Source organism: Gadus macrocephalus, chromosome 21 (assembly GCF_031168955.1).
Source record: "Gadus macrocephalus chromosome 21, ASM3116895v1".
NCBI classification, from domain to species: Eukaryota; Metazoa; Chordata; class Actinopteri; order Gadiformes; family Gadidae; genus Gadus; species Gadus macrocephalus.
This window is the reverse complement of record NC_082402.1, coordinates 5,165,020-5,190,056: the sequence shown is the minus strand read 5'-3', so window position 1 is coordinate 5,190,056 and position 25,037 is coordinate 5,165,020. Positions and strand designations below refer to the sequence as shown.

General features: G+C 47.4%; 1 protein-coding gene and 1 long non-coding RNA gene across 3 annotated transcripts in view; one reads left to right on the top strand and one right to left on the bottom strand.

The window, feature by feature from the left end:
* LOC132449419 (uncharacterized) overlaps window positions 1-5,090 on the top strand; it is a 5,739-nt gene extending 649 nt beyond the window's left edge. Inside the window, exon 2 of the long non-coding RNA XR_009523576.1 lies at window positions 4,826-5,090. This is a non-coding gene — a long non-coding RNA (uncharacterized LOC132449419). The remainder of the gene's footprint in view (window positions 1-4,825) is intronic.
* LOC132449416 (bromo adjacent homology domain-containing 1 protein-like) lies at window positions 4,895-25,037 on the bottom strand. 2 transcript variants are annotated; one of them, XM_060041047.1, is made up of 7 exons: window positions 24,324-25,037; window positions 11,306-13,120; window positions 10,211-10,563; window positions 9,454-9,613; window positions 8,697-8,776; window positions 7,783-7,874; window positions 4,895-6,589 (listed from the first exon to the last, which is right to left on the bottom strand). In XM_060041047.1, exons 1-7 carry the CDS (start codon window positions 24,358-24,360, stop codon window positions 6,391-6,393), a joined length of 2,736 nt encoding a protein of 911 aa, XP_059897030.1. In that variant the 5' UTR covers window positions 24,361-25,037; the 3' UTR covers window positions 4,895-6,390. The 2 variants fall into 2 exon arrangements, with proteins under 2 accessions (XP_059897030.1, XP_059897031.1); XM_060041048.1 differs by lacking the exon at window positions 24,324-25,037 and adding an exon at window positions 18,556-20,409.

Below are 25,037 nucleotides of genomic sequence, written 5' to 3'. Positions count from 1 at the left end.
TGGCTTTCTGTCTAGTGTGCAACCTCCCCCCCCCCAACACACACACACATACACACACACACACACACACACATACACACACACACACACACGCACACACAACCTCTCGCCACGCGCCTGGTGTTTGGTGAAGGAAACTGCTTCCTCATCATCGGCCAAAACAGGAAGTCCACTCGGCTGGGCTCTCGTCTTTTTGTTGTGCGCTTATCTTTTGTCGTATCTCCGTCGTGTTGTGTAGCAAGCGGTAGACGGTGGCTCATCCCCGCCTTCTTACCCCCCCCCCCCCCGAGTGTGACAGCGGTGTTCAAACCTTTAGCACCTTCTAGAGGGTTCTATAGCTCCGCCAAAGCACCAGCGTGCGCGCGCGCGCGTGTGTGTGTGTGTGTGTCTTTGTGTGTGTGTGTGATTCATGCTATTCTATCTATAGAGCCACCTGCATGCCAAATGAGCAAATGGGTGTTATCCAATGGCTGTCCTCGGGAAGGCTGCTTGACTGTCTCATTGGCTGTGTCCTTGACATAGCAGAGTGCTAAGTCATGATTGAGATGGCTAAAGCTTACAGGCTATTGTTATCCCAGCCTATCAGAGTATAATGGCTTTCTGTTGGCTGTGTGAAGGCCTGGCCTTGTTCCCGGTGTGGTTGTGTGTGTGTGTGTGTGTGTGTGTGTGTGTGTGTGTGTGTGTGTGTGTGTGTGTGTGTGTGTGTGTGTGTGTGTGTGTGTGTGTGTGAGAGTGTCTACAATGCATGGCCCCAATGTCCTTAATGATCTCAGAGGCCACACAGCACACCTGAGTTATAGAATGGTATGAGAGATCACAGGAGTGGGAGGAGCTTGGCAGTGGAGGCTTGAAACACTAACGTGGATGTCTTGTTGGCACCCCCTTGTGGAACGGATGTCCTTTTACACCAGTAATTTTCCTTTCATGTTACTGACCAATAATCTTTAAACGTATCTGTTTATCCGTAATGACTCTGTCAAACATAGTAATTGTAGTTCATAAGGTTAGCTGTGCTTAACTTGTGTGTTTATTTGAATCATATTGCATTTGTTTGATTTTTATATAATTATGTGCTACATAAACCCTTGTAATTTCAAGGGATCGAATGGATATTATATTTGTTTGAATATTTATAATAACTGAAACCAAATGTCAAACCTAATGTCAAAGTTTGAGCATTAGCCAACTATTTAGCCGGTCATTAACGCTATTACTAAATTCCCAGCGACAATTAGAAGGAAAATAACCACACCGATTTTTTTTCACAAAGGACTTTGACTTTATAAATATTCTTTCAATGGAACAATTAAATCAGCAGGGATGTTATAATTCATACAAAGAATTCAAGATATTTTTAGAGAGCATGACAAAGTGACAATAATTTGATACACATGTTTCTCTACTCCAAAAATATCTAGATTTTAATTATTCCTTCCCTCTCCCGCCCTCCCGCCCCTCCAAATATATCAAAATAGCCTATATGTTGACAATAAACATCAATACAGATAACAAAGAGGAATCTCATGGGGTGGCTGGGTTTTGCATTTAAATTCATGGGGCAGCCATCTTTTAGTTTCCTGTGTCACATCAACTGAAGTCAACAGTTGACCTCTGTCTCTATGGAAACCCTACAGACACCGATATGGGCTCCAGTGAGAGGCTGGGCTGTTCTGGTACTTAAGTAAGGATATACAAGTGCACTAGGGGGATAAAAAATAAATTTAATTAAAATTCAACATAACAATTCAATTGACCAGCTTAACTTCCTAGAAGCGCTTTATTTTCATTAAGAGTTATGTTATATAATCTTTACTGCTGTGCTGCTCTTAGCGGCCATGAAATAAGTCGACAAGGAGACAGGAAGCAGATGCTGCCGTAAAAGCAGAGACGTCACCAAGGGACAAGTTCTGCAGAACTCGGATTCCCGCCCTCTAGCGGTCAAACAATGTAAATGCACGTCTGGGAGGAAGGCAACTGTGGCCATCCGAACTGGATGTCAGAAATAGGCATGTGTAATAATATCATTAATGGATGGACTACGTTTCAACCCAGCCCAATGGACTCACAAACATTATCAAGTGAATAAACTTTTGAATAAAATTGTGGCTATTGGTGAGAGGAGAGAACACTGTACAGCTGTTGGCCAACCAATCCTGATCCGAGACCAGTCTTGGTTTGCAGAAAGGTAACACTTGTATCTAGACCGGGTTCTGAGGGCGTCTCATACCTGTCTCAGGTGTGGAGGACACCCTCTCCCCTGATTGGACAAAGAGATGACAGCTCATCTGACCCTGTTGCCATAGCAAAATATCCAAATGTCTGAGTCCAGGTATTTTTACAAAATGAGCCAGTCGCTATGGGTTGGTCCATTGTTCCTGTGTGGATCAAAATTCGGGTTAGAAGATGGCTTCTGAATTTGTATCTGGGATTTCTCCTGCCTGATCCTGTCTTAAAGGTGTGCTTTGGTCTGTTTTCCACCGATGATACCAGTCTTGTCTGATAAAAAGTACTAAAATGTACACCACTAATCGCCACTGCATTATTTAATCTTAAAAGTCATAAATAAGATATAAACAGATCATATGTCTTTTTTTTCATACCCGGTCACAAAGTTCTTAAGAAATCCTCAATTCAACACAATATTTTCCAAATAAGTTAAATGTATATCTTAGTATATTGTAATCGTTTACTCAGTTTAAATATGTTTTTTTCTCAAGTTTAAATATAATTAACACACATCTTGCAAAAAAATATGACACTGTGCATTTGGTGCCTGTTCGTTAAAGGACTGCACCGTGGTAAATTTACACTTCATGTAAAGACCGCCTTCTGTCAAACCTCTCCCCACCGAGGTCAAAGGTCAGCGTTCAGGGTTCAACAAGCACAACCCAGAGGGTTTTCCTTATAGTTAAGCATTACTTTGCTGTAGGATCAGGTTAAATCAACATCAATCGGCATGATTTTAGATTAAAAACGGACCCGAAATTAAATAATAATAAAAAATAAAAATAAACCTTTTTTTCCCCCGGGATTAGATAGGTAGATTTTTCAAAAATACTAACGTTAAAAAATATATCGCAAATGCCATCTTAGTAAATCGACATAATAAAATATTTGCAAGAAGTGTTTTTTAAAGTAAGAGAATATATTCTTATATATTCAAGAATCAGGGCGTTAAATAATGTGGGAGTGCAGTCACATCGTTTTCAAATATAGCCTTCCTATCACTACGGTCGTAAGTCAGGTTCGAATGGGATCCAATGAAGCAGAAGATGGCTTTTTAAGATTTTCACAACTAAGCAGCTAAATATTTACGCATACTCCAGTCATAATGTAATAAAAACACATACAAAAAGGCAATGCGAGTATGTCGGTTATATCTCACCACATCTCAATTACATTAAGGATTGCTCACTCTCGCTTTCACCCTCTCTCTTTCCATCACATTCTCACACACACGCACACGCACACACACAAACACAAAGGCCAATGTGCTGCTAACCGAGCTGCTGTTCCGCTGTTCCACTGTTTGAGATTCATGTGCTTTCTATTCAAATATACTGTTTCGTTTTGTTGTTCAGTTTGTTTACCAGTTATGTGCTTGGTGACGATAAATCACTACGGAAACAGCATAGGCCTACCACCAGGTGAAATCAGGACCACAACCCCCACCCGTCTGAACCTCGTCGCCGTAGTAACGCAGTGCTACGTGAGTTTTCTCCTTCAATCCAACACCCATGACAATGTTTGTCCCAAAACAGTCCGGAACCTACCGCGAGCGCGCACACCCACGCACACAGATGCACAAACGCACACACACGCACATACATACAGGTATACACGCAGCCGCAGGCATACACCTACACAAACACTGGTAAACACACACACACACACACACACACACACACGCGCCCCAGACCCCCCCCCCCCAACACACACGCACACTCAGTGATTGTGATTACACAGGTGGGAGACAGCGCGCGCTAATTGTTCTGTTAAACCTTTATCTGAGCAGCACTGTCAGCGCTCACATGACCGACCATCCTGTTACCCTCGCAATCGAACGATCAATACCAACTCACAGACATCAATAACACACTTTATTACCTCCGCCGGCCCCCCCTACTCACCCTCCCACCTCAACCCCACCCCCGCAGCCGTTTAGTCTCCGAGTGACAGATTAAAGGCGGGGGGGGGGGGGGGATATGTTGTAGCGCACACGCCAACATCGTAATGAAGGAATGGATTAGTGCAATATAGAGAGGGGAAGAGTGTGCGGGGAGACGGGAGGAACAAGGGGGCGGGGAGAAGCTCTGTTCTGTCTGACATCCTTTGGTTTGTCTTGGGGTTGGAGATTAGCTTAGCTTTAGGTTAGCTTTGTAGACCGAGGACAAAGTGTGTGGTAATTATAATATAAAAGGTAGCTTCGATTTTTTGCCCACACGGAAAATAACAGACGCTAGGATGTTAGCCCGGTTTAGCTTTTGTTAGCTAGCCCTCGTCAGTCCGGCTTCAGATGGTCGAGGCAAAGTCGCCGTGTATAAACCAACGATTTTCTCCCCCTGCTGGCGTGTGAGCTCCAGTGATCACATCATTAACATCCGTCAGCCATCATGACGGCCTTCGAAGCCATGTCAAGTAAGTCTGTTGATATTTATTTATATCTATAGATCTATCTTTCTCAGTTTTTGTTTGTTGTCGTTTGTACGGATTGGCCATCCGGGCTGTGGTCGAATAGTCCTTTTCTAACCTCTTTTCCTTGACCTTTATGCAAATACGCAATGAGGTCATGGAAAGATGGGAAGAAGAATTCAGAAGGACTTAGACCCCAATTAGTATTTTTGTGCGATCATGTTGATTGTTTGTTTCCATGAGCGACCGATTGGCGTGTCGCTTTAAATGTTCCTGCCCCAAGGTATTGTGAGACAGTATTATCTCCTTTCCATTCGTAAAGGACACTCCAGTGTACCCTAGGCTAAATGAGTCAAGAAAGGATGCTTTGAAGCACCTTTTCATGAAGAGAATTGGAACAGCTCTGATCATGCCTGCCACTCGGGATACTTTCGGGTAAACTCAAGTCAGTTATGAACCTTCCTAGAGCAAAATATACTATCCGTCCCAGGCTCAGACAGGCCTCCCAGTCCACCACTTCCTGGTTTTACCTAGCGGGACTAGCCGTCTTGAAGCGCTACCTACGACTACCGTGGTAGTCGTAAGGCAAGTCGCAAGGGACATACCGAGCTGGATTAGAGAGCTGCTCGTCGGTGTTAAAACAAGATGGCGGAGGAAAGACGTCACTCTCTCCCCTAGGCAAGCGGGAGGCAGAGAGAGTCCCACGTTTGTGGGACTTCTTAAACATCTTAAACATCCCCCCTCCACCAGAGTAGTAAGACGACAATAAGAAGGCGGTATTTTCACTAGCCATGACGGTTTAACAAAGAGCAACCGACGTTTGAGATGACAAATACCGGTTTTAATATGTGTGGAGGCGGGTGTATAGGAGAGAGGAAGCACATAGTTCCACTTCCTCCCACGATGCTCCTGTGGTTCCTTCCCACAGTGTTCCATCGTCTGCGGCTCCCACTCGCTGGTATATAGAGAAGCTCACACACACACAATGTCTTTCAGTCACACACACGCACATACACACACGAAAACCAAGCCAAAGCTCCCGCTCTGGTTTACAGACCTGCTCTCTGTGGACTGCGTTAGTGCTACAAGTGTGATCCTGAAGTAGTGACTGAGAGAGAGGAAAGACACTGTACAGTACGACCTTGTTGGATTCTTCCTTGTCCGGTTCTGTTTCTACTGGGATACTAGCTGGGCTCTGGTATCGCCTCAGCACTCAAAGCCAGCCGACTGACGCTAAGCTAGCCGTCGGTGTGCTCTGGGGGGCATGGGAAGCGAAGCTAAGCTAGGCGTTAGCCGTGAATGCTTCTTGGTTGTTCCGACGGGCCAATGGACAGAAATGAATAGTGGGACCCCCAAAGACATTGAAAGCTGATCTAATTTCTGGGGGAAATAAAGAAAGACATTCCGACCACGATTCTTCCTAGTTCCTGCGAATGGGAAGAAAAGCGATGTCGTTCCTAAGCAGAGATTCCCTCGATCCCCCCCCCCGCCCGGTCTGCAGGGGGTCCGGTGTTGTTCGTTATCAACCGGATGTTGATAACAAACCCCTTTTCCCAAAACGCTCTTCTATCTTTATTCTTTTATTTCTCCCTCGTCAAAAACCAAAAACCAGTATCTCTGGCCCGTCCTCTTCGTCCACCAGTCCTCATGAAAAATCCCCCCAGTGTCAAAAAACATGAGGGTCTTCAGTCCAGTCCTTCATCTCCCCTCTGCCCTCCCCCCTGATCTGGACAGGGGGGGGGGGGGGGGGGGTGGCCCCTACTGGAGGTTCTTGAGGATGCGTCCGTAGCGGAAGTCGTAGACGTGTCGGCAGAGATAGACCAGCTGGGGGTCCACGTCGCTGGGCACGCAGCGGTGCGAGGGGGGGGCGAAGTCGGCGCAGCACGGGACCACCACGCCGCTGCCCAGGCCCCCGGGGGCCACGCCCTCCGCCCGCCGCTTCAACAAGGCACAGAATCTGGAGGGGGAGAGGGGCGCCAGACACCCACAGACAAACACACACACATACCCAGCGTACACGCACACACACAGGCAGACACACACACACACACACACACACACACACACACACACACACACACACACACACACACACACACACACACACACACACACACACACACACACACACAAACAGGCATACACACAGGGATACACACACACACACACACACACACACAGTCACCAAGACACACGCAGGCAAACACACACACACACACACACAGGTATACACAGACAAACAGGCGTAGACAAGGACATGTACACAGTCATACACAGAAAGACACACACACACAGGAACAAACACAAGGACATACAAACACACACACACACACACACACAGGAACAAACACAAGGACATACAAACAGAGACACACACACACACACACACACACACACACAGAGCAGCTTGTCAATAAAGATCAAAGGCAACACACTTTGCACCTTCTGTCTGTCGATGTGATGGAAATTCAAAGCATGACAAGAAATTGCCGTGTTTTTTTTTTTTCGTCCCAATCTCCTCGAATAAATACAAAAGTGGGAGGAATTGATTTCCACGCAGCCTGCCGTAAGCAAGCCTCCGTGACCCCGGCATTCCTTCCCACTTATCTCCCGTTGCAGAACCACCGGCATGTTCTCTCCTACTCAGCAGCCCTCAGCCCTACACACATACTCTCCCGGAGAAGTGTTAATTGCAGCGTCGCCGCTGAATCAATTTTAAGACAAATCCCCGCTAACACTGAGGTGAGGGGAGTTGAGAGGAGGGCGGGGACCGACTGCATATGTTTCTCTGTGTGGGGTCTGTGCGTATCGGTGTGCAGTCTGTGAAAAAAAAAAGGGGCATGCTTCCCTTAAAGGGGTGTGTGTATGCGTCTTTGTGTGTGTGAGTGAGTGTGTGTCTGTGTTTTTCTGTGCGCTTGTGTGTGTCCTTGTGTGTGTCTCTGTGCGGTGTATGTGTGTGTGTGTGTGTGTCTTTCTGTGTGTGGGTGTGTGTGTGCTTGTATGTGTGTGTATATGTGTGCGCCCGTGTTTAAGTGTGTGTGCATCTCTGTGCCTGCGTGTGAGTGTGTGTGCGCCTGTACGTGTTCATGCCTGTACGCGTGCCTGCATACCTGTGCGGTGCGTGCGCGTGTGGTGTGTGCAGTACCTTACCTACAGTACTGGGCGAGAGGGAGAACGTAGCACCGGTCTTCGATGCAGGCCACACTGTTCTCGTCCTGATGGCGAGAGGCGAATATCTCCTTCTGAAAAGGCAAACACAGCAGTCACATCCGTGCAAGCGCAGCAGTCCAAGAAGCTACAACTGCAGGCCCTGATCCCACCTAATGTGATTCATCAGCGAAACCTTATTACCCCCGTCTGCCTCTGACAACAAAAGGGAGATGTATTGTGCTTTTGCTATGCGCAAACTGGAGACATCATAGGAAATAAGCCATGTTGTTTGCATGGACTTTCCGGCAGCGCTATCACATTGCCTTAATATGCGTATACATTTTCAATTCCTGCCGTTATGGATTATAGTGGAGAGGCATTTCCTTCCCCTCCTCCCCCTAGCCTAGGAACCGGATGTCGCTCACAGAAGAAACGCCGGCCTCTGAGGCCTGACGCTGTTAACGCATCCACAAACAAACTGTAATCCGATCAGAAAATCGGCGAACGCCATGCTTTGCGTGTGCGACACAGAAAGCTGCAGAAATGGGGTTTCCGTGCTGCTCATGTGGTCGTGGAAACTACCCCTGAGAAGACGAGCGTTCCATGTCAGCTGTGACCGCGATTAGTCCGCTCTGTTTGTGGATATGTTGTGAAATCCTGACATTTATTCGCGATATCCACGCGAGAAGGGCCACTCCCAGCTCGCTAGTTCAACCCTCGATTTATATTCTATCTCCCAACCAGCAAGCCTGCTCATGATTTCATCGCAATTATGTTTCCTGCGGCCGTTCCCCCCTCGGAGAATGATAAAGGGAAATGATACGGGGGAGAGTTTAGCGGAATCAGAGGAGTTGGGACCGAACCACAGGGGCTAATTAGACGGGGCGTCTGCCGGGGACAGACTGCGGCCCCACCTCGCAGTGTGCGCTGGGGTCTCTTCCTCCCTGCGTGTGCTCCGGGCGGTAGTACCAGAACAGGCTCATCATCAGCTCCCCTGTGGAGGCGGAGGGACACGTGGTTAAATAGGGCCCCGACACAAGCGCGCAAAGACAAACGTTTGCACACACGCATGGAAGTACGTACGCACACACGCACGCACGCAGACACCCACACGCACAAACACACGTACGCAGGCAAGCAAGCACACACACATACACACACAACTTGTCGAATCCATCCATACGTCCGTCCGTCCAGCATCCATTAACTCGAGTAGCCGGCTAGCCGCCCACTAATTTCTCTTCGAAAATATCCATCCATCTCCCTGTCCTCCTGCTGTCCGTCATGCACTCATCCGTGAATCCTTCCGTCCATCAATCCATCCGTCATCCGTCTAATAACTCGTTCATCCGTCCATTTGTACCCATTATATCTCCACTCCTATAACATCCGTCCGTCTGTCTGCTTCTCCATCTTCGATCCCACTACCTGTCAATCCATCCACACCTCCATCTATTTTATCTCAACTCATAACATCCGTCCGTCTGTCTGTACGTCCACCACTCCATCATTTATCCACATCTCCTTCTATTGTATCTCCACCTATAACATCTGTCCGTCCGTCCACATCTCCTTCTATTGTATCTCCACCTATAACATCCGTCCGTCCGTCCACTCCTCCTTCTATTGTATCTCCACTCATAACATCCGTCCGTCTGTCCTCCCTCCTACCCGTCTTGGGGTCCTCCCAGAGGGACGATATCTTGGCCACGTAGGGCAGGGACTTCTTCCTGGGACCCGACCTCAGCAGCACGGTGTCGCGGACGCGGACCACCTCCCCGTCCCGCTCCACCCCGTCATAGCACTGCCGCAGGGCCGTTTCCTCGTCGCCCTGCGGGGAGGAAGCACGTACGCAAGCGTTGGAGACCTCCCAGACGGGCCGACCGGGATCACGGTTCAGACGCACCATACGTACGTCCTGGTACCTAATGTACGCACTTATTGTACGTTGTGTACGTCCTGCACTTAATATAAGCACTTATTGAATGTTGTACGTCCTTGCACTTAATGTACGCACTTATTGTATGTTGTACGTCCTTGCACTTATTATAAGCACTTATTGTATGTTGTACGTCCTTGCACTTATTATAAGCACTTATTGTATGTTGTACGTCATTCCACCTAAAAATAGTACGAAGCATTGTCTAGCATCTTATCCTAGCTATCTTTGTTCTCTGCACATCCTTACTATACCGACAGAGATGTATTGTTTTCTCTTTCTTCCGACAAATGTACTTACTGTAAGTCGCTTTGGATAAAAGCGACTGCTAAACGCCCCTAAATGTAAATGTAAACACACAACTGGGGCGGGGGGGAACAATCAAAGCGTGCAAACATCAAACGGATCGCGGGATAAAAAAAAAAAATCAAAACTCGCTCGCCTTCCTCGGGGGAAACAAAAAGCACCCATGAACGACGGCGTTCTTACCGCGATGAAGACCTCCCTCTCCACGGGCCCGCCCACGGGCCTCCAGCCGTTGGTGGCGCGGCGCCGGCTGACTTTCTGCCTGGCGCCGACGAGGCCCGGGGTGGGGAGCGGGGCCTGTTTCTGGGTCAGCCGGGTGCGTCCCGAGGACACCGGGGGGGAGGCGGCGGCGGAGGAGGACTTGGCCGTGGCCTGGGGGCACTCCTTGGCCAGCTTCAGGCGGGCCGGGGGCTGGTCCCGGCCCGGGAGGAGGGTCGGCAGGTGGGGCTTGGGCTGGGTGGAGGGTGGCGCGCTGGGCAGGGGGAGGCTGGAGAGGGGCAGGCTGGGGGCCAGGCCCTGAGAAGGGGAGTAGCCCTCTGGGGGGGGAGGGAGGGAGGGAGGGAGACGACAAGGGGAGGGTGACTTCACAGCGATGCAGCGTGAGAGCCATGGCTCTCTATCGTCTATCCGCCTAGAATTCCCGCACGCACATTCCCCATGCGGATCCGCCTTAATACGGCTTTGGATAACAGTGCGTCTCACCCCGGGCTCTTAGGAGGCATAAATCCACGGTTATGAGGAGGAACCTCATCAAGACACATCTAAGTCTTAGCCCTCGGGCTAATACTCGCAGCCCTGGAAGAGGAGCTGCCAAACACAACAGAGCGGGCCAACCTTTGAGCCCTGAGAGGGCGTTAGTTACAGTCGGACCGCAACTCACTAAACCACCCTTAAAGTGGTCCCTCTATGTGTCTTATTTTATTTCAAACAAAAGCAATTTAAACAGGGAAATTACAAATCCTGCTAAAAGCCTTAGTTCAAAGTGTCTCGGTTCAATCCGAGAGTAAGGGGGTCACAAGGAAAGCGCTCTTATTTAATGCTTAGACGTCAGCCGTCCCCTTATCCAGTCAGACCAGCTGTGGCAGATGGTTAACAGAAATAAAACTGACCATCGAGGCGACAACTTGTTTTACGCATCCAAGATTAACCTTCTCGAAGATAATCTAGTCGATTCCATATTACTGAGGATAAACCAGGGCTAATCCATTGCTGCAGTAAATGCACATCTGAATACGTCCAACACATTTTCATTCATCTCCGTTTTCCTCTCTCTCTCACCTGTCTTGATGCTGTGCTGGCACCCAGTGCACCCCGTGCTGAACGAGCACCCCCTGCTGGCGACGGGCGGCATTGCGCGATAGGCGTAGCCGCTGATCCGGCACGCCTCGTTGTAGCAGGGCGACCCCACCGGCCCGCAGCAGGCCGGGTGGGCCAGCCCCGCCGCGTGGCCCACCCGCGGCCCCAGCAGCTTGGACCGGCCTACCCGGTTCGGGCACAGCGACGAGGGGGCAAAGTTCAGGGGTCGGGCGGCCAGTGCGGCCGACGGGGTTCCAGTGTGTGTGGGGTGCGCTATGTGCACGTAGTAGCTGGAGAAGCAGTGCTCGGCCGTGCACAGGCACGGGTGGGGGCTGAGGGTCAGCGCCGGGTGGGCGTGGGCGAGCGTTGGCGAGCCCACCAGGCACTCCCGCTTCACGGGGGTCAGGGCGGGGTTGCGCGGCTGGCCTTCCGGATCGCCGTAGGCCTGCTGGCCCAGGAAGAAGGCCAGGCGGTGGCAGTACTCCACCGAGCCCTCGGGCGGGCAGCAGTAGTACGGGCTGAGGTCCGTCTCCTCCTGCTCCTCCTTCACGCTCTTCAGCTGGAAGCCCAGCATGCCACGCTGCGGGTAGCCCGCCTCGGCTAGCTTGTGGTTGCAGTCGCCGTTCACCCACTCCACCTTGGGCTCAAAGTCGGCCTTGTCCTTGCAGGCGGCGGCGGCGGCGTCTTCGTCTTCGTCCGTCGGGGCCGCGCCTTTCTTCCCCCTGGTCTTCTGCGAGCGCCCCTTGGCTTTGAGCTTGACCCGGGTCTGTGGCTTCGGGGTGGCGGCCGGGACCGGGGCCTTAGAGTCTGTGGTGACGGTCGCCGTGGGAACGGCCTTCACCCTCTGCTTGCTGGTGGCCGACGTGCTGGTCAGCTTCAGCAGAGCCGCGGCGGTGAGGCCGGCGAGGCGTCTGGGTGCCGGGGCGTCCAAGCTCGCCTGACTGACGCACCCCCTCGGATCCCCTCGGTTCGCTTTGGCCTTCTTCTTGCTCCGCTTGGAGCCTCGTCCCGGCTCGCGCTTCAACCTAGCGGTGGCTTTGGTGGTGCTGATCTGGGGGGAGTTAAGACCTCCAGCAGCACTGCTCCAAGCGGGATTAGCGTCCAGGGGAGCCCTTTCGTTTGCGGGCTCCTCATGCTGTCTCTTGGCCTGCTTGGCTGGTGGATGTTGGTCAGAGCCTCGGTCGAGCAGAAGGCTGTTCACCGCCTCGGCGTTGAGAGAGGCTAACCGGCGCTTGCGCGGCTCCGGAAGGTACACGACGTCCTCCTCTCTCCGGGTGTTTGACCTCGATTTGGTTTTGGGTGTCACCTTTGTCTCTTTTCGTCTGCCCCTTTTGTCCTTCCTGGATTTTGACTTGTGCGACTGCTTCTGGGGGCCGTCGTTCGGCGCCGTCGCCTCGGCGTCGGAGCCCTCCTGCTCCGCTAGGCCGTCGTCCACGCGGGTGAGGAGGACATGACAGTCGAGGCCCTCCTCGTCCGAGCCGGCGGTCCTCCCCCGCAGCGGGTACGACTTCCTGTCCCGTTTCTTCTCACGCTGCTTCCGGCGCGTCTTTCGGACCGCGCCAGACTTCTTGCGTCTCTTCCCCGTTGCGGTTACTCTCTTGGCCTCATCCTTCCTGTGACTAATGACTTGGCCTATCTTCTTGGTCCTGCCGAATCGCAGCAAGCGCTGAGGCCAGGCCACATCCATATTGTCCCCATTTGGCCCCAGGGAGCTATTGTCCCGTCGCTCGCTGCTGGGGCCCGGCCTGGTGGAAGCCTTTTTCCTGGTGTGAGTCATTACATGCTTCCCCACGGTGCCTGCAGAACGATCACATGAAGGTTGGTCAAATGCAAGGGTTTTTCCCTAGTTTTATTGTATCTTATAGATACAGTGCATTTGGAAAATAATGAAGCGCTGGCTTTCAGTCAAATTACATAAAAAGCAGAAGGGAAGGAAAAAAAGGCATGCTTCCCTTAAAGGGGTTTGTGTGTGTGTGTGTGTGTGTGTGTGTGTGTGTGTGTGTGTGTGTGTGTGTGTGTGTGTGTGTGTGTGTGTGTGTGTGTGTGTGTGTGTGTGTGTCAGTTTGTTGTCAGTTTGTAAGGTTGGAGTCTTGGAGACGGTTGTGGGTTCTGTTGAAGTTTCGAGATTAGTGTTTTTCACACTATCATGCTGAGTGCAAACCTAACATGGTGGTGATAACCAATAGTTGCTCAATAGAGCGACAGTTGGCGATTGAAGTTGCATATATTGTATTCCAGCCATTAGGATTGTTAGACCTATTAATTAATTGGGTGATTATTATCATTAGATTTAGTGATTAAGAACCATTTTTTAAATCATGGTGTTATTGATTGTACTTTAGTGACATTCCATTGGTTGAGCAAATGAGAAGATGCGGTTGAAAGTGAAGGCAAAAGTACAAAGATAGGCCTCCGTAAGCGCTAAAGTGAGGGTCCTTAAGCGCTTTAGGGCCTAAACATAGAGTGAACATGAACTTCAAATAGTCTGAGTCTGTACTGAATCAGCAGATTCAGGGCAGTCGGGGAGAGTAGGCACAAAAATATATCAGCAGGAGTTAAGTGTTACGGACTATCCCTCACTTTAAAAAGGCTTCATTTGAAAAGAGACTGGACAGAGAAAAAATAATAGAGGCGTCTAATCGGCGAAGGCCATGCTGGACTGTTATTGACTGCAGTCCGTGCACAGAAATACACGCGGAAACAAGCAGCACGCAGGGCGACCTTAAGGGGAAAAACAAGCCTGACCTTAGATGGACGACCAGCTATGGCTGATATCACACTGCGGGGCAGTGTTTACACGGCATGTCAATTGAATCTGATGCCGCTACATTATATGACAACACAAATGAGGCCGTTAGCTTGGATAGGGTCGATTACTGATAAAATGATGTGATGAAACCTGACGATGCAATTTGCTAGACACAGACGAGAAAAGGACAAAGAGGCCTGGAAAAAGCAGCGCTATAATTACAGCTGCATTAGCGGATCGCCAAACAGCTGGCTTAGCGAAACCGCCGTTATCTCACACGTTTTCCCACTCGTCCCGAGGAAAGTGACTTGTTTAAGCTTAAGGCTGCTTTTGGAAAATCCCACTGATTTAGTCAAATACAGTGTATAGCACTCTGCCAACAAGCAAAAGATTAAGACAAATCATTGAGAATTTACCCTCCCACCCATTACAACGGTGATGCTCTGCTTCTTTAACAAGAATGTCTTACTGTTACAATAGCATACAAAAGTAGTAGCATTTGATTGTCTTATTGTTACAATAACATATAAAAGTAGTAGTATTAGATTGTCTTACTGTTACAATAGAATACAAAAGTAGCAGAATTATTTTGTCTTACTATGACACTAGCATATAAAAGTAGCAGCATTAGATTGTCTTATTATTACACTAGCATACAAAAGTAGAAGCATTAGATGGTCTTACTGTTACACTAGCATACAAAAATAGTAGCATTGGATTGTCTAATTATCACACTAGCATAGAAAATTTGTAGTATTATGTTTAGAACCAATATGCTAGGCAAAGAAAAGGGAATTCATTTTCTTTGGAAATGACTTCATATTCTTAGTCATTCCTAAATGTAAGACATGATGTATCAGTAATTATGTGCCAAAGCGGATTTCAAACACGGCGTGATGGTTTCTCTACAGAGCCGTTATAGAAGCTACTCAGCCAGGCCCAATGTTGTCAGGCGTTGGCTGGCAATTTATTGTCCGAGCATTTAATAATATTTTTAGAATTCCTCCTTACATCCACACAGCGATCGATAAACATATCCTCAGACCAAACATTAAAAAGAATCAAGAGAAATTCTGAATCTGCGTCTGTTGCACGCTTGCATAAAGCCTGACTACTCGTTTCTTTCAGCCTGAATGAAACGATTGGATGGCGTGTCTATGTATTGCCCTGCCTACCTGCGCGCACTCTGCCTGTGCACTCAGTGTGCATGAACAGAGTCTTCCACAAGGCTAGGCAAACCTATTGCTGAAGCTAGCATGCTAGCAAGCTATTTGCGTGTTTTGGGGGCTTTCAAAATCGAGCAAACTCTGGCTGGTTTCTACAACTCACCTACCCTAGCCTTATTAATAAGAAAAGCCTAAATATTTAATGTTTTAAAACTAAAGAAACGGTCTATTAAACCTAAACGATGGTAAGGCAACCAATTGCGGACCGTAAACTGTTTCGTTTGCATAAATGCCCAAAAATATTTGGCTGGCGCTGATATTTGTTGTTATGTTACAGTGTTACAACACCGGAGGAGACCATTTATGTTGGAACACACTGGAGAACCTACAGGAATCAGCGACCACTCTTAAACCTCCCAGCGACTGTGTATATCAGCAGTGTCCTTGGGCGTTACACATCAGCACTGTGCACGCAGACTTCAACATATTGCACCTCTGCACACACCTCAGAACCACTGGTGAAAGGAAAATCGTAGGGGGAAACACTGTGGCTTGTCTGCCTGACTAAGAGGAAGTATTGCAAAGTGTCCTCTCAAACTATAGTGCAGATTCACCAAAATAAACATTCTGGTTCTGCCCTTCAGTTGCCAACTGATCAATGCCTGCCATTGAGTTTGGAACTGTAAACTCTACAGCTAGGCTAAAATGCACACCTGACAAAGCCTATTTACTTCATATAAATGGAAGATGTATATATTTTGATCGTTTTAGGTCAGGACATAGTTAGGTTCTGGTTGTCCCAAGGAGGATAAATGTATTAGCAAGTAGGCCTACATAAGATCAAGACACATAAATGACGATGATTCAAAGGCAGACAACATCCCTCTCTAATTTCCATGTGGCTGATCGTAAAACGACCGGCGTGGATATATCCACAAAGAGAAGCTGATTTACGGGGTCTTAACGTTAGCACACGCCCCATGTATAGACTACAATAAAACACTGTAATCGAGTGATGTAGGTTCATGAATGCCATGCAAAACATATTGCACACTTCACACCCATGGAAAGATTGAACAGAATAATGTCACGATTATATTCTAATGTTAGCGTCATACATTGGTTAGGATAAGGATTTGGTTGCATATTAAAATGGTGTGAAAAAGGACATTGGGGTGTGTCTCTGGAACTCAGAGCAACTTAGCAATTAAATCAACCGTATGTGAAGTCAATTTATATGCCAAGATACTTAAGGATGTATCCAAGATCATTGTATTCTTTATCCACTACTATAGGGGTGTAGTCCTACATTTCCCTAGGGAAACAAACTAGCCCCATTCGTCATCCGTTTTAAGGAGGCAGTAGATTCAACATTGAACAAACAATAGGCTACTTAATCACATGCCTCAAATACAATTTTTTTCTTCTTTGAATAAACATCGTGCAATTTGACACAGATCAAAATAGGCCTACCCAGCACCAAAGCAATAGTTTTAGTTTATCAAACGGGTGGGGCCACAATGAGCCTCTATAAACTTCATAAATCAAGTAAATAAATACGATTTGCGTTGGTTCAAGGTCTAAATTCAATGGGATGAATACTTTGTAACCCTACGTAAGGTCTGTGTAAAAGGTGCTCAAAGAGAACGGGACACCATTGACTATAAAACACAAGTGAGTTTAGGGCAATTAATTGCACATTCGCGGGTCCAAGATCAATGGCGCCGCCCTTCTGCGCTAATTGGTCCAGAAATCCTCTCTTTCTAATCGACGAGAGGTGGGCTCGGAGGATGACGTGCTTTGCAATATCGGATTGTTATTGTGAGTCTGAACTGTGTTAGAGTAAATGTGGGTCACTTAGAAAATGACACTTGCACAACACATAATTGAGATAGCAATGCCACATAATGACAAACCAAGGCATGAGTTGATATAGCCTACAAACAACACGCACAACACAATGAGAAGCCAGTCATACACAGAAAACATGAATCTTCCCTTATGAATTAAGAAAGCGGTAGGCATATAGATTCAAGAATTGCGACCGTTAATCCGGATGAGCAATCATTACAACAGGCCTGCTTATATGTACCCAATTACCCCTAATCATATATCCACTTAGTTTCCGCCTACGGTCAGATAGACCGCCGTGCAGAGTCAAACCTCTCACACTGGCTTCGGCAAATCAATTTCCCCATCAGTGCGACCCCCCACCCCCTATGCTCACTCGATCAGCACCTGCACATTGTAATTAACAGGGTAGGCCTATAGACTCCTCTGCTAAACGCCCCTCTTCAAACTTCACGGTGTGGACCCAGCAGCCGTCACTCATGGCAAGGTAGCCCATTACGAGTGGATATAGAGTATTATTTTACATTTTTCCACATCTCAGTCGGTTGACATGCTGCTACAACGCGAGGCGTTGGCTTTTTTGGGGTTTCATCCATAGAGATAAGTCCGCAAGAATCCCAAACAACGTCCAGCCAGCCACTTTTACGCCCACTCCACATGCACATGTTCACCCCTCCCCATCCAGCACCCCGGGTACGGATCAATGTAGGCTACCAGCCCCGTCTGATCGACAGCCCCCTAGTGAGGACCTCGACTGACGAAAACCACAGTAGGCTACAGGGATGGGATACAGGGCTGCTTGACGTATAGCCTGTCATCTGAAGTAGCCAGCGAACCTCTCAATATGCACTCACACACACCAGAACAAAACAAGAGCCCTCACACACAACCCATGACCAGATCGTCAACACACAAAAAAAACATGTTCGATCACTTTCCGGAACCAGTGGCTATTTCCACGCCAAGCCAGCCAGCCCCGGTCCATCCGCGAGGTAACACGGCACGTAGCGAGCGATCGCTTCTTCTAATGTGTTTGTGTGTGTGACGTGTGTGTCTCCGTTTGTGTGTGCGCAAGCTGTGTATGCGTGTGTAACCAATGTTTGTGTGTGTCTACGTGTGTAAGAAATGTGTGTGTGTGTGTGTACCGAAGCTATGCGTGTGTGTGTGTGTGTGTGTGTGTGTGTGTGTGTGTGTGTGTGTGTGTGTGTGTGTGTGTGTGTGTGTGTGTGTGTGTGTGTGTGTGTGTGTGTGTGTGTGTGTGTGTGTGTGTGTGTGTGGTAAGCTATGTGTGTGTGTGTGTACGGTGGAAGGGATTCGCCGAGGCGAAAATATAGGTTCCCTTGCACTCTTCAGCGGACGATGTAGGAGCACACAACTTCAAACACAAAAAAAAACACCCCCACACACACAAACAGCCCCCCTGTAATCAACGTCGCATGTGAACAATTTTGAAGGTTACAACTCACACTGGCCGACACGCCGAGTCTCCGGAATGAATCGTCGAAATGGGAGCTGTAGTGGTGTTGATGGCAGAGCGCTGTAGTCCTACTGGGGGAGAGAGCTGGGGAGTGGAGGACGGTGGGTGCGCGATGTGCTCGCTCTCTCCCTCCCTCCCTCCCTCTCTCTCTCTCCCTCGCTCTCTCTCTCTCTCTCTCTCTCTCTTCCTGGTTCGGCTCTACCACCACCACCACCACCCGATTTGCAGAAAAACTTAATCTTAACCGATTACTTTGCCGACCAGCCTCGTCGAGAGCGCCGTCCTTCCTCCTCCCCACGACGAGGAAAAACAGTGTTTATTCTGAATATAAAAAAAAAAAAAACTAAATTAATCCGCTGTCTGTCTACGCGAAGTCGCACCACCTAATAACTTAGATGAATGGGCTACGTTGGATAAAATGTGCGATGTTGCGGCCCCACACCCCCACGACGTCAGATTCAGCCTGTCATTTGTCGTGACCGAACCAACAGTCGACCGTCCGACTGTTGCACGCAAGTCGGGAGGGATAAACACGGGAAGAGGGAGGGAGGAACACAACCAACCAGTGAACGTGTGATAAATGCCAGCACTAATTCTTCCCTATAAAAAGTTAGGGTAAGACAGACCTATGGCACGATCACCAGATAAAAATGTTTTCTATCAAGGAGGCCCTCAACATTTACTGATGTTTTTAAACGTTTTTATACGAACGAATTTACCTTCAATGTCAGGCTGATAACTTCATTGTTATTTATAGAAATAGGAACTATGCATTTATTCTTTGCTGCAGCTGTTAGATTTAGAGTTATCTTATTTGAGACACGTCTTTCTTTAAGACTTTACATAATAGCTGAATACATCATATCCAATCGATTGATGGATTGTTCACATTCAATCCATCTATAATCTTTAGTAGGTGAACTGGTGTTGCTCTTTGGACAGACTGACATGACCCCTCAAAAGAAATGCAAATAATATCCTTTGGTGATTGTTACCCAAATCTAATATTAACCCCAACGTATACTTATTTTAAAATCCTATTATGAACATGTTTCCATTTTTGCTAGAATGTATGTCAACGTTATGCTTGAGCAGCATCTAACACTGATAAACCGGCCTCATTCGTGCATTGAGCATTGTGCGCAATCAATGCCGAATTGAAGAGGTGGCTGGAGCAAGACGTTTTATTTTAAGCTCCTGGTTCGTACTTTTTCAAGAGCCCCTTGACTTTTGAAAAAAGAGAATTCCAGGAATCCATAAAGGTTCTTTGATTACACGTCGAAGCCTCCCATCGTCCAATATCGCTGCATAACTCTAACACAAACAAGGGCTATAACTATTGTGAACCCCACCAAGCTCCTAATACGGGCTGTCCTCCAGACGCACTACCCCTGATTCTAAGAGATATCTCCACAGTTATAATGAATTATTTTGCAATTGGACTTAAGAAAGGGATTAAAGAAATAATTAACTTAGAGCCCTACCCTCTTGCCATTCGAATTCTCTGTGCATCAGTTTTGACTTAATTACGAGTTCATGTCATTAACAGCCGCACACTCTTGCAAGGACAAGAGTTTGTTGACAGAACTAAAGAGAGAGTAGAGGGAAAAGGTGAACGACCAGCGGCCATTGATAATTGAATGTTTTACATACTAGCGGGTCAAAGCACAAAGAGCCACTGTCGGGGCGTGTTTATCCCTGGTTCGGGGAGGGCTGGCCCCTCCTGTGTGGAGCCTCACAGAGTTGTTCAATAACAAACGCTCACCCCCCCACTCAGCAAGGATCCAGTCCCCCTGATTTATGTTTAATCTGTGTGGCTTGAACTTTGGCTTGTTCCGAATGGCCGATGGGGGGGGGGGGGGGGGGGGGTGTGAGGTTTCAAGATAAATCTGAAGGACCCGTCTGCGTCGATCCCCTCGCCGGGCTAGAGTGAATAGATGGAGAGGCTGCCTTGGGTTTATTTTGGAGATTGAACAATTGCAAATGAAAGCTTGACGCCAACACAAAGTCTGACTGTTGCCTTTGGGCAGGCGTTGACAGTTCTGTTATGTTCAAGACAATATATAACTGGACTTTCTTCATTTTTCCTGCCTCTGACTACAAAACAACAACATAGTATCTGGAAGGGCCGTTAGGCAGTGAGAAGCTGTGGTTAACGATAGCATTGGCACGGGCGACAACATGACAGTTTTGTATCAAGCACACATGTCCTCCTGTTTTGTGAATAACGAGGTACATTCTCGTATCCCTGACATTTTGCTGCCACCTTTATAATTACACGTTCGCTATAATTATTAGACAGCATCCAAACATTTAGCACTGAGCACCCAGAGCCTGGAGTGAAAGGGGATGGATAGTCTTGTGGGGTTATTCGAGACCTCTTACGCTCACATGAGAAACATATGTGTCACTGACTACCCAGATGTATGATGGATAGATCCGTCTCCGAGCAGCAACAGTCCGCCGGGAAGGCTTTGAGAGCTTTAGAACTTGTGTAAAATGTAAATTTTCAGTATTGTGGTCAAAGGCTACGCTTATGACGTGCTTCTGTTTTCTTATACAATATATGGAAATAAATATGATCATCTGCATAACTGTCACGATAAAATTATAAAGCAAGCCGTATATTTTATGGATGGAGATCATTTGAATCTTAGTGTTCGGTGGAGGTCGGGGTAATGAGTTACTAAGTAGGCACAGGCAATGCTATTAAACAGGAAAGTTATTTTTAAAAAGATGCAACGCAAACCATTTATGACTAACTGCCGGCTTTCTTCCCTCCGTAATGTCTTAACCGTGAGGCAAATCCGTGATAAGAAAAGGTGTAAATCCTGACACCTTACTAGCCGTAGTTACTTAGCATTTTATTAACTTGTTTTCACAAAGTGTACCATAAAAAACGTTGGATCAAACCAAAAACAAATAACTCGGCAGGCTGGCCCGGATGACTCAACAGAAGGAACGGAAAAGAGATTAATGTTCAACTTGAATAACGTGTCAAAAAGCGTTCTTCTGCTTGATTCGTCCAGGCTTAAGATAGCGACAGGCAGTCGCTATCTAATACACAGAGCCAACAAGTCATTAGCAGGGTGTTAAGTCATCGTATTAGAGTTGTTGTGCATTGTTACAGCATGGAAATGATACCGGCACTGAATGTTAATAGGAGTGTTATTCATTTATCTTTACCCGGACGCTATAACCACACCAAACCCTTCACTTAATCGCTCAAGAGAATACCTATACCTACCTTTTTTTCAAATTTAACACATGAACCCGATCATTATCTAAACTAATGCTTTAAGATTTCCATTCTAACCACCAGCACATTTTAATTTCAAACTGTAAAACTCAAATAACTTATTTTTTGGACACTTCTTCATAAAAAAAAATACACAAACCATAAACCTATATCATGTGTGGGCCCATACCTAAACCAAAACATTATTCACTTTTATCCTAAAAATCACATAAAAAAACGTAACCCTAACAATCTTCACCATAACCTCCTCAAACGACCTCCGTCCTTTGAGGGAGGTAGGAGTTTGCGACAGCCAATCCCAGACCCTCGTGTAAAGGCTGAAAGACGAAGCCATGCCCGTGTACTGTGAGAAGCAGCTCTTCCGTTTGCCCCTTCCACTTTGTTTGCCATCCATCTAAAACACAGAAGGAAATACATTCCTTCCACATTAAGAGAGGCTCTCAACAACCACCCAGGCTTCCTCCATGCAAAACAAACACTCAGCTTCTGATGATCACTTTATGAATCGGTCATTATGTGTAACGACCCGACAGCTTGACAGAGTATGTTAGGGAGGGGTCGACGCTAGGCTAGCCTGGACTGACAGGTTGCGCTGAGCTGAAGCTGCTCCTTCGTCTCTCCTCTCCTCTGCATCACGCACGCCACCTCTGCCCTCCGACAGCTCTCTGCTGTTCGCCAACATTCGTCTCAGGGAAAATTCTTCGACAGAAGATACCATGGAAGCTACGTCTATGCTTCTTCAAACAGGATACAACATCTCTACAAAGCTTCCATCACTATGAACCTTTATACTCTACAAAGCTTCTATAAAGTCTATACTTCTATACATCCTCTGTGGTTCTTCAAACAACAGACCAGTCTATAAAGCCCATTTCTGCACATGCTTCTATGGTACGGAGCTGGAAGCTTCCATGGCTCTACTGCAGGAAGGCTGTGTTTCTATGCTGCTATTACTATTTTGGTCCTCCTTAGCAAGACAACTTTAGCCACAGGTGAATGCAGATGCTGAATTCAGAATTCAGCCATCTTCCTGTGGGGATGCATTCTGGTGTAGACCCTGGATGGTGAGAGTATTTTAGCCAGGGGAGGGGGGGGGGGGCTTTCAACAGAACATCTGTCTCTAGGATGTCTATAGGCTTTGAACTTTGCGGATCGATCCTAGCATCTGTTGGCTGGGAGTCAAACACCCTCGCCCCTACATAGAAGCTTCCATAAGGCTTCTATGCCTCTTCGCTAGGTATATTCCTACAAAGCTTCCAGGCCTGTGTAAAGCATATCGTTCCACAATGCCTTTGATACTACAGACACTGAAGCATTCTACTAAGCCTACAGTCAGAGTAAACTTGTGCATTTCTTCTGCAAAGCTATTCTATAAAGCACATTATGTGTAAGCTAGCTATCTAGGTTATGGATTTCATTACTTTACATGCAATACCTCCTAGGAACCCCCTTTCCATAGTTTTCAAAATGTATAAGGATTTACATTTTTGTTAGTCGATACCTAGGGCATTGTGACTATTTCCCCACATATTACTGTCTAGGGTGCTTTTTTAGAACCTTTCAGAAGTAGGTTAACACATTGTCTTCTGACAGCTTCATGAATGGGCGGAATATAGTCTCCAAATCTTCATACAGATTTTTTGTGATCATGTAACTGACCAACTGATGACTCAAGCTCCAGGACTCCCACACTCGTTCACCCTCACATGGTGGTGTGACGAGTCATTTCACAACATTAGATCCATATTCACCGTGACCCCCAGACAGCATTTCTACTCATATTGAATAGGACTATTAATAGATAGGACATCTCACCATGGCTAGAATGGGTTGTTGTGAGGTAATTTTTGAGGCATAGGCCTGAAATTAAAAAAACGTAGGTTATTTATGTTTTTGGTTAAATGTCAGACATACAATGAAAGCAAACGTAATGATTTTATATTTGTTTTCTCTCTCTCTCTCTCTCTCTCTCTCTCTCTCTCTCTCTCTCTCTCTCTCTCTCTCTCTCTCTCTCTCTCTCTCTCTCTCTCTCTCTCTCTCTCTCTCTCTCTCTCTCTCTCTCTCTCTCTCTCTCTCTCTCTCTCTCTCTCTCTCTCTCTCTCACTCACACTCACACTCACACAGCAAGTTAGGACCCCTCCAACACTGTCACCCAAACTCCGTCGACTATCATTCACAGTGCTGGTGACTATACGCCACAGCCAACATTAACCTTGCCTGGACATATCCATGAACAAAAAAACAAGCATCGTTGTCTGCTACTATCCAACCTAGGAGGGCGATGATCACATATCGTAACGCTAGTATGACCATGAAGTACCACTCCCTGGGATTCTCCTTCTCATCAAGGCCATTTGCTTTTCGAAATGTCGAGGAGGAACAGCTATAGGCACCAACTTAACCATACATTCTTTGTTTCCCCCCAAAAAAACATCCGAGAAGGTACCTCAGTCGCATACATGGTGAGGAATGAAGATACGCAGGCGGCTTCTACTTACCGTGTGTTTCTATGGCTCTATCTCTCTTAATTGGCATAGAGAAGAACCGCGGCAGGGCACCTTGCTTTACAAACGGTCGATCTAATCCATACTATTTATGCGATCTGTTGAGAGCAAAAATGAATGCACCACTGAATCAGTTTCCAACCCAGTGCCCAAAACCACCACTTCTCCAGTCAATCGCGTATACGTCTTCGGGCGAGAGGCAATGTCGCCGATCACAGCTTTCGTGCCACTTGCAACACGAGGGATACCCTGAGCAGCGAACAGCAACTCTCTCGCAATAAGGTGCACACTCTCTCTTCTCGGAGGCGACCAGAGAGTCTGGTGGTCGACGGAGCGGTTTTCCCTTTAGCCGATCCGCACTCCCAGCACTCAGGGACGGGGCTGCTCGGTAGGGGAAATGTTAAGTCTGTCTGCTTGAGATACAGTCGCATGCAGACATCGCTTATCCGTTAGTTGGCATTCGTTGCGTTGCACGCAGCTTTCTGTTTGCGCACTCGGCAGCCCCGCTGAACAGCAACTAATATGCGCGGATCACGAGTGCACGTCTGACACGAGTGTGGTCCAAAGCCCCCAGAAAAGTGTACTTGATCTCTGTGTCGAAATGTTTCCCAGAGATCTTTTTGGAATGACTACCAGTTAGTGTTTCACACACCACATTAAAAACAACAGGACATCCTCATCTCAATTCGTGTTTTTGAACATGTGATG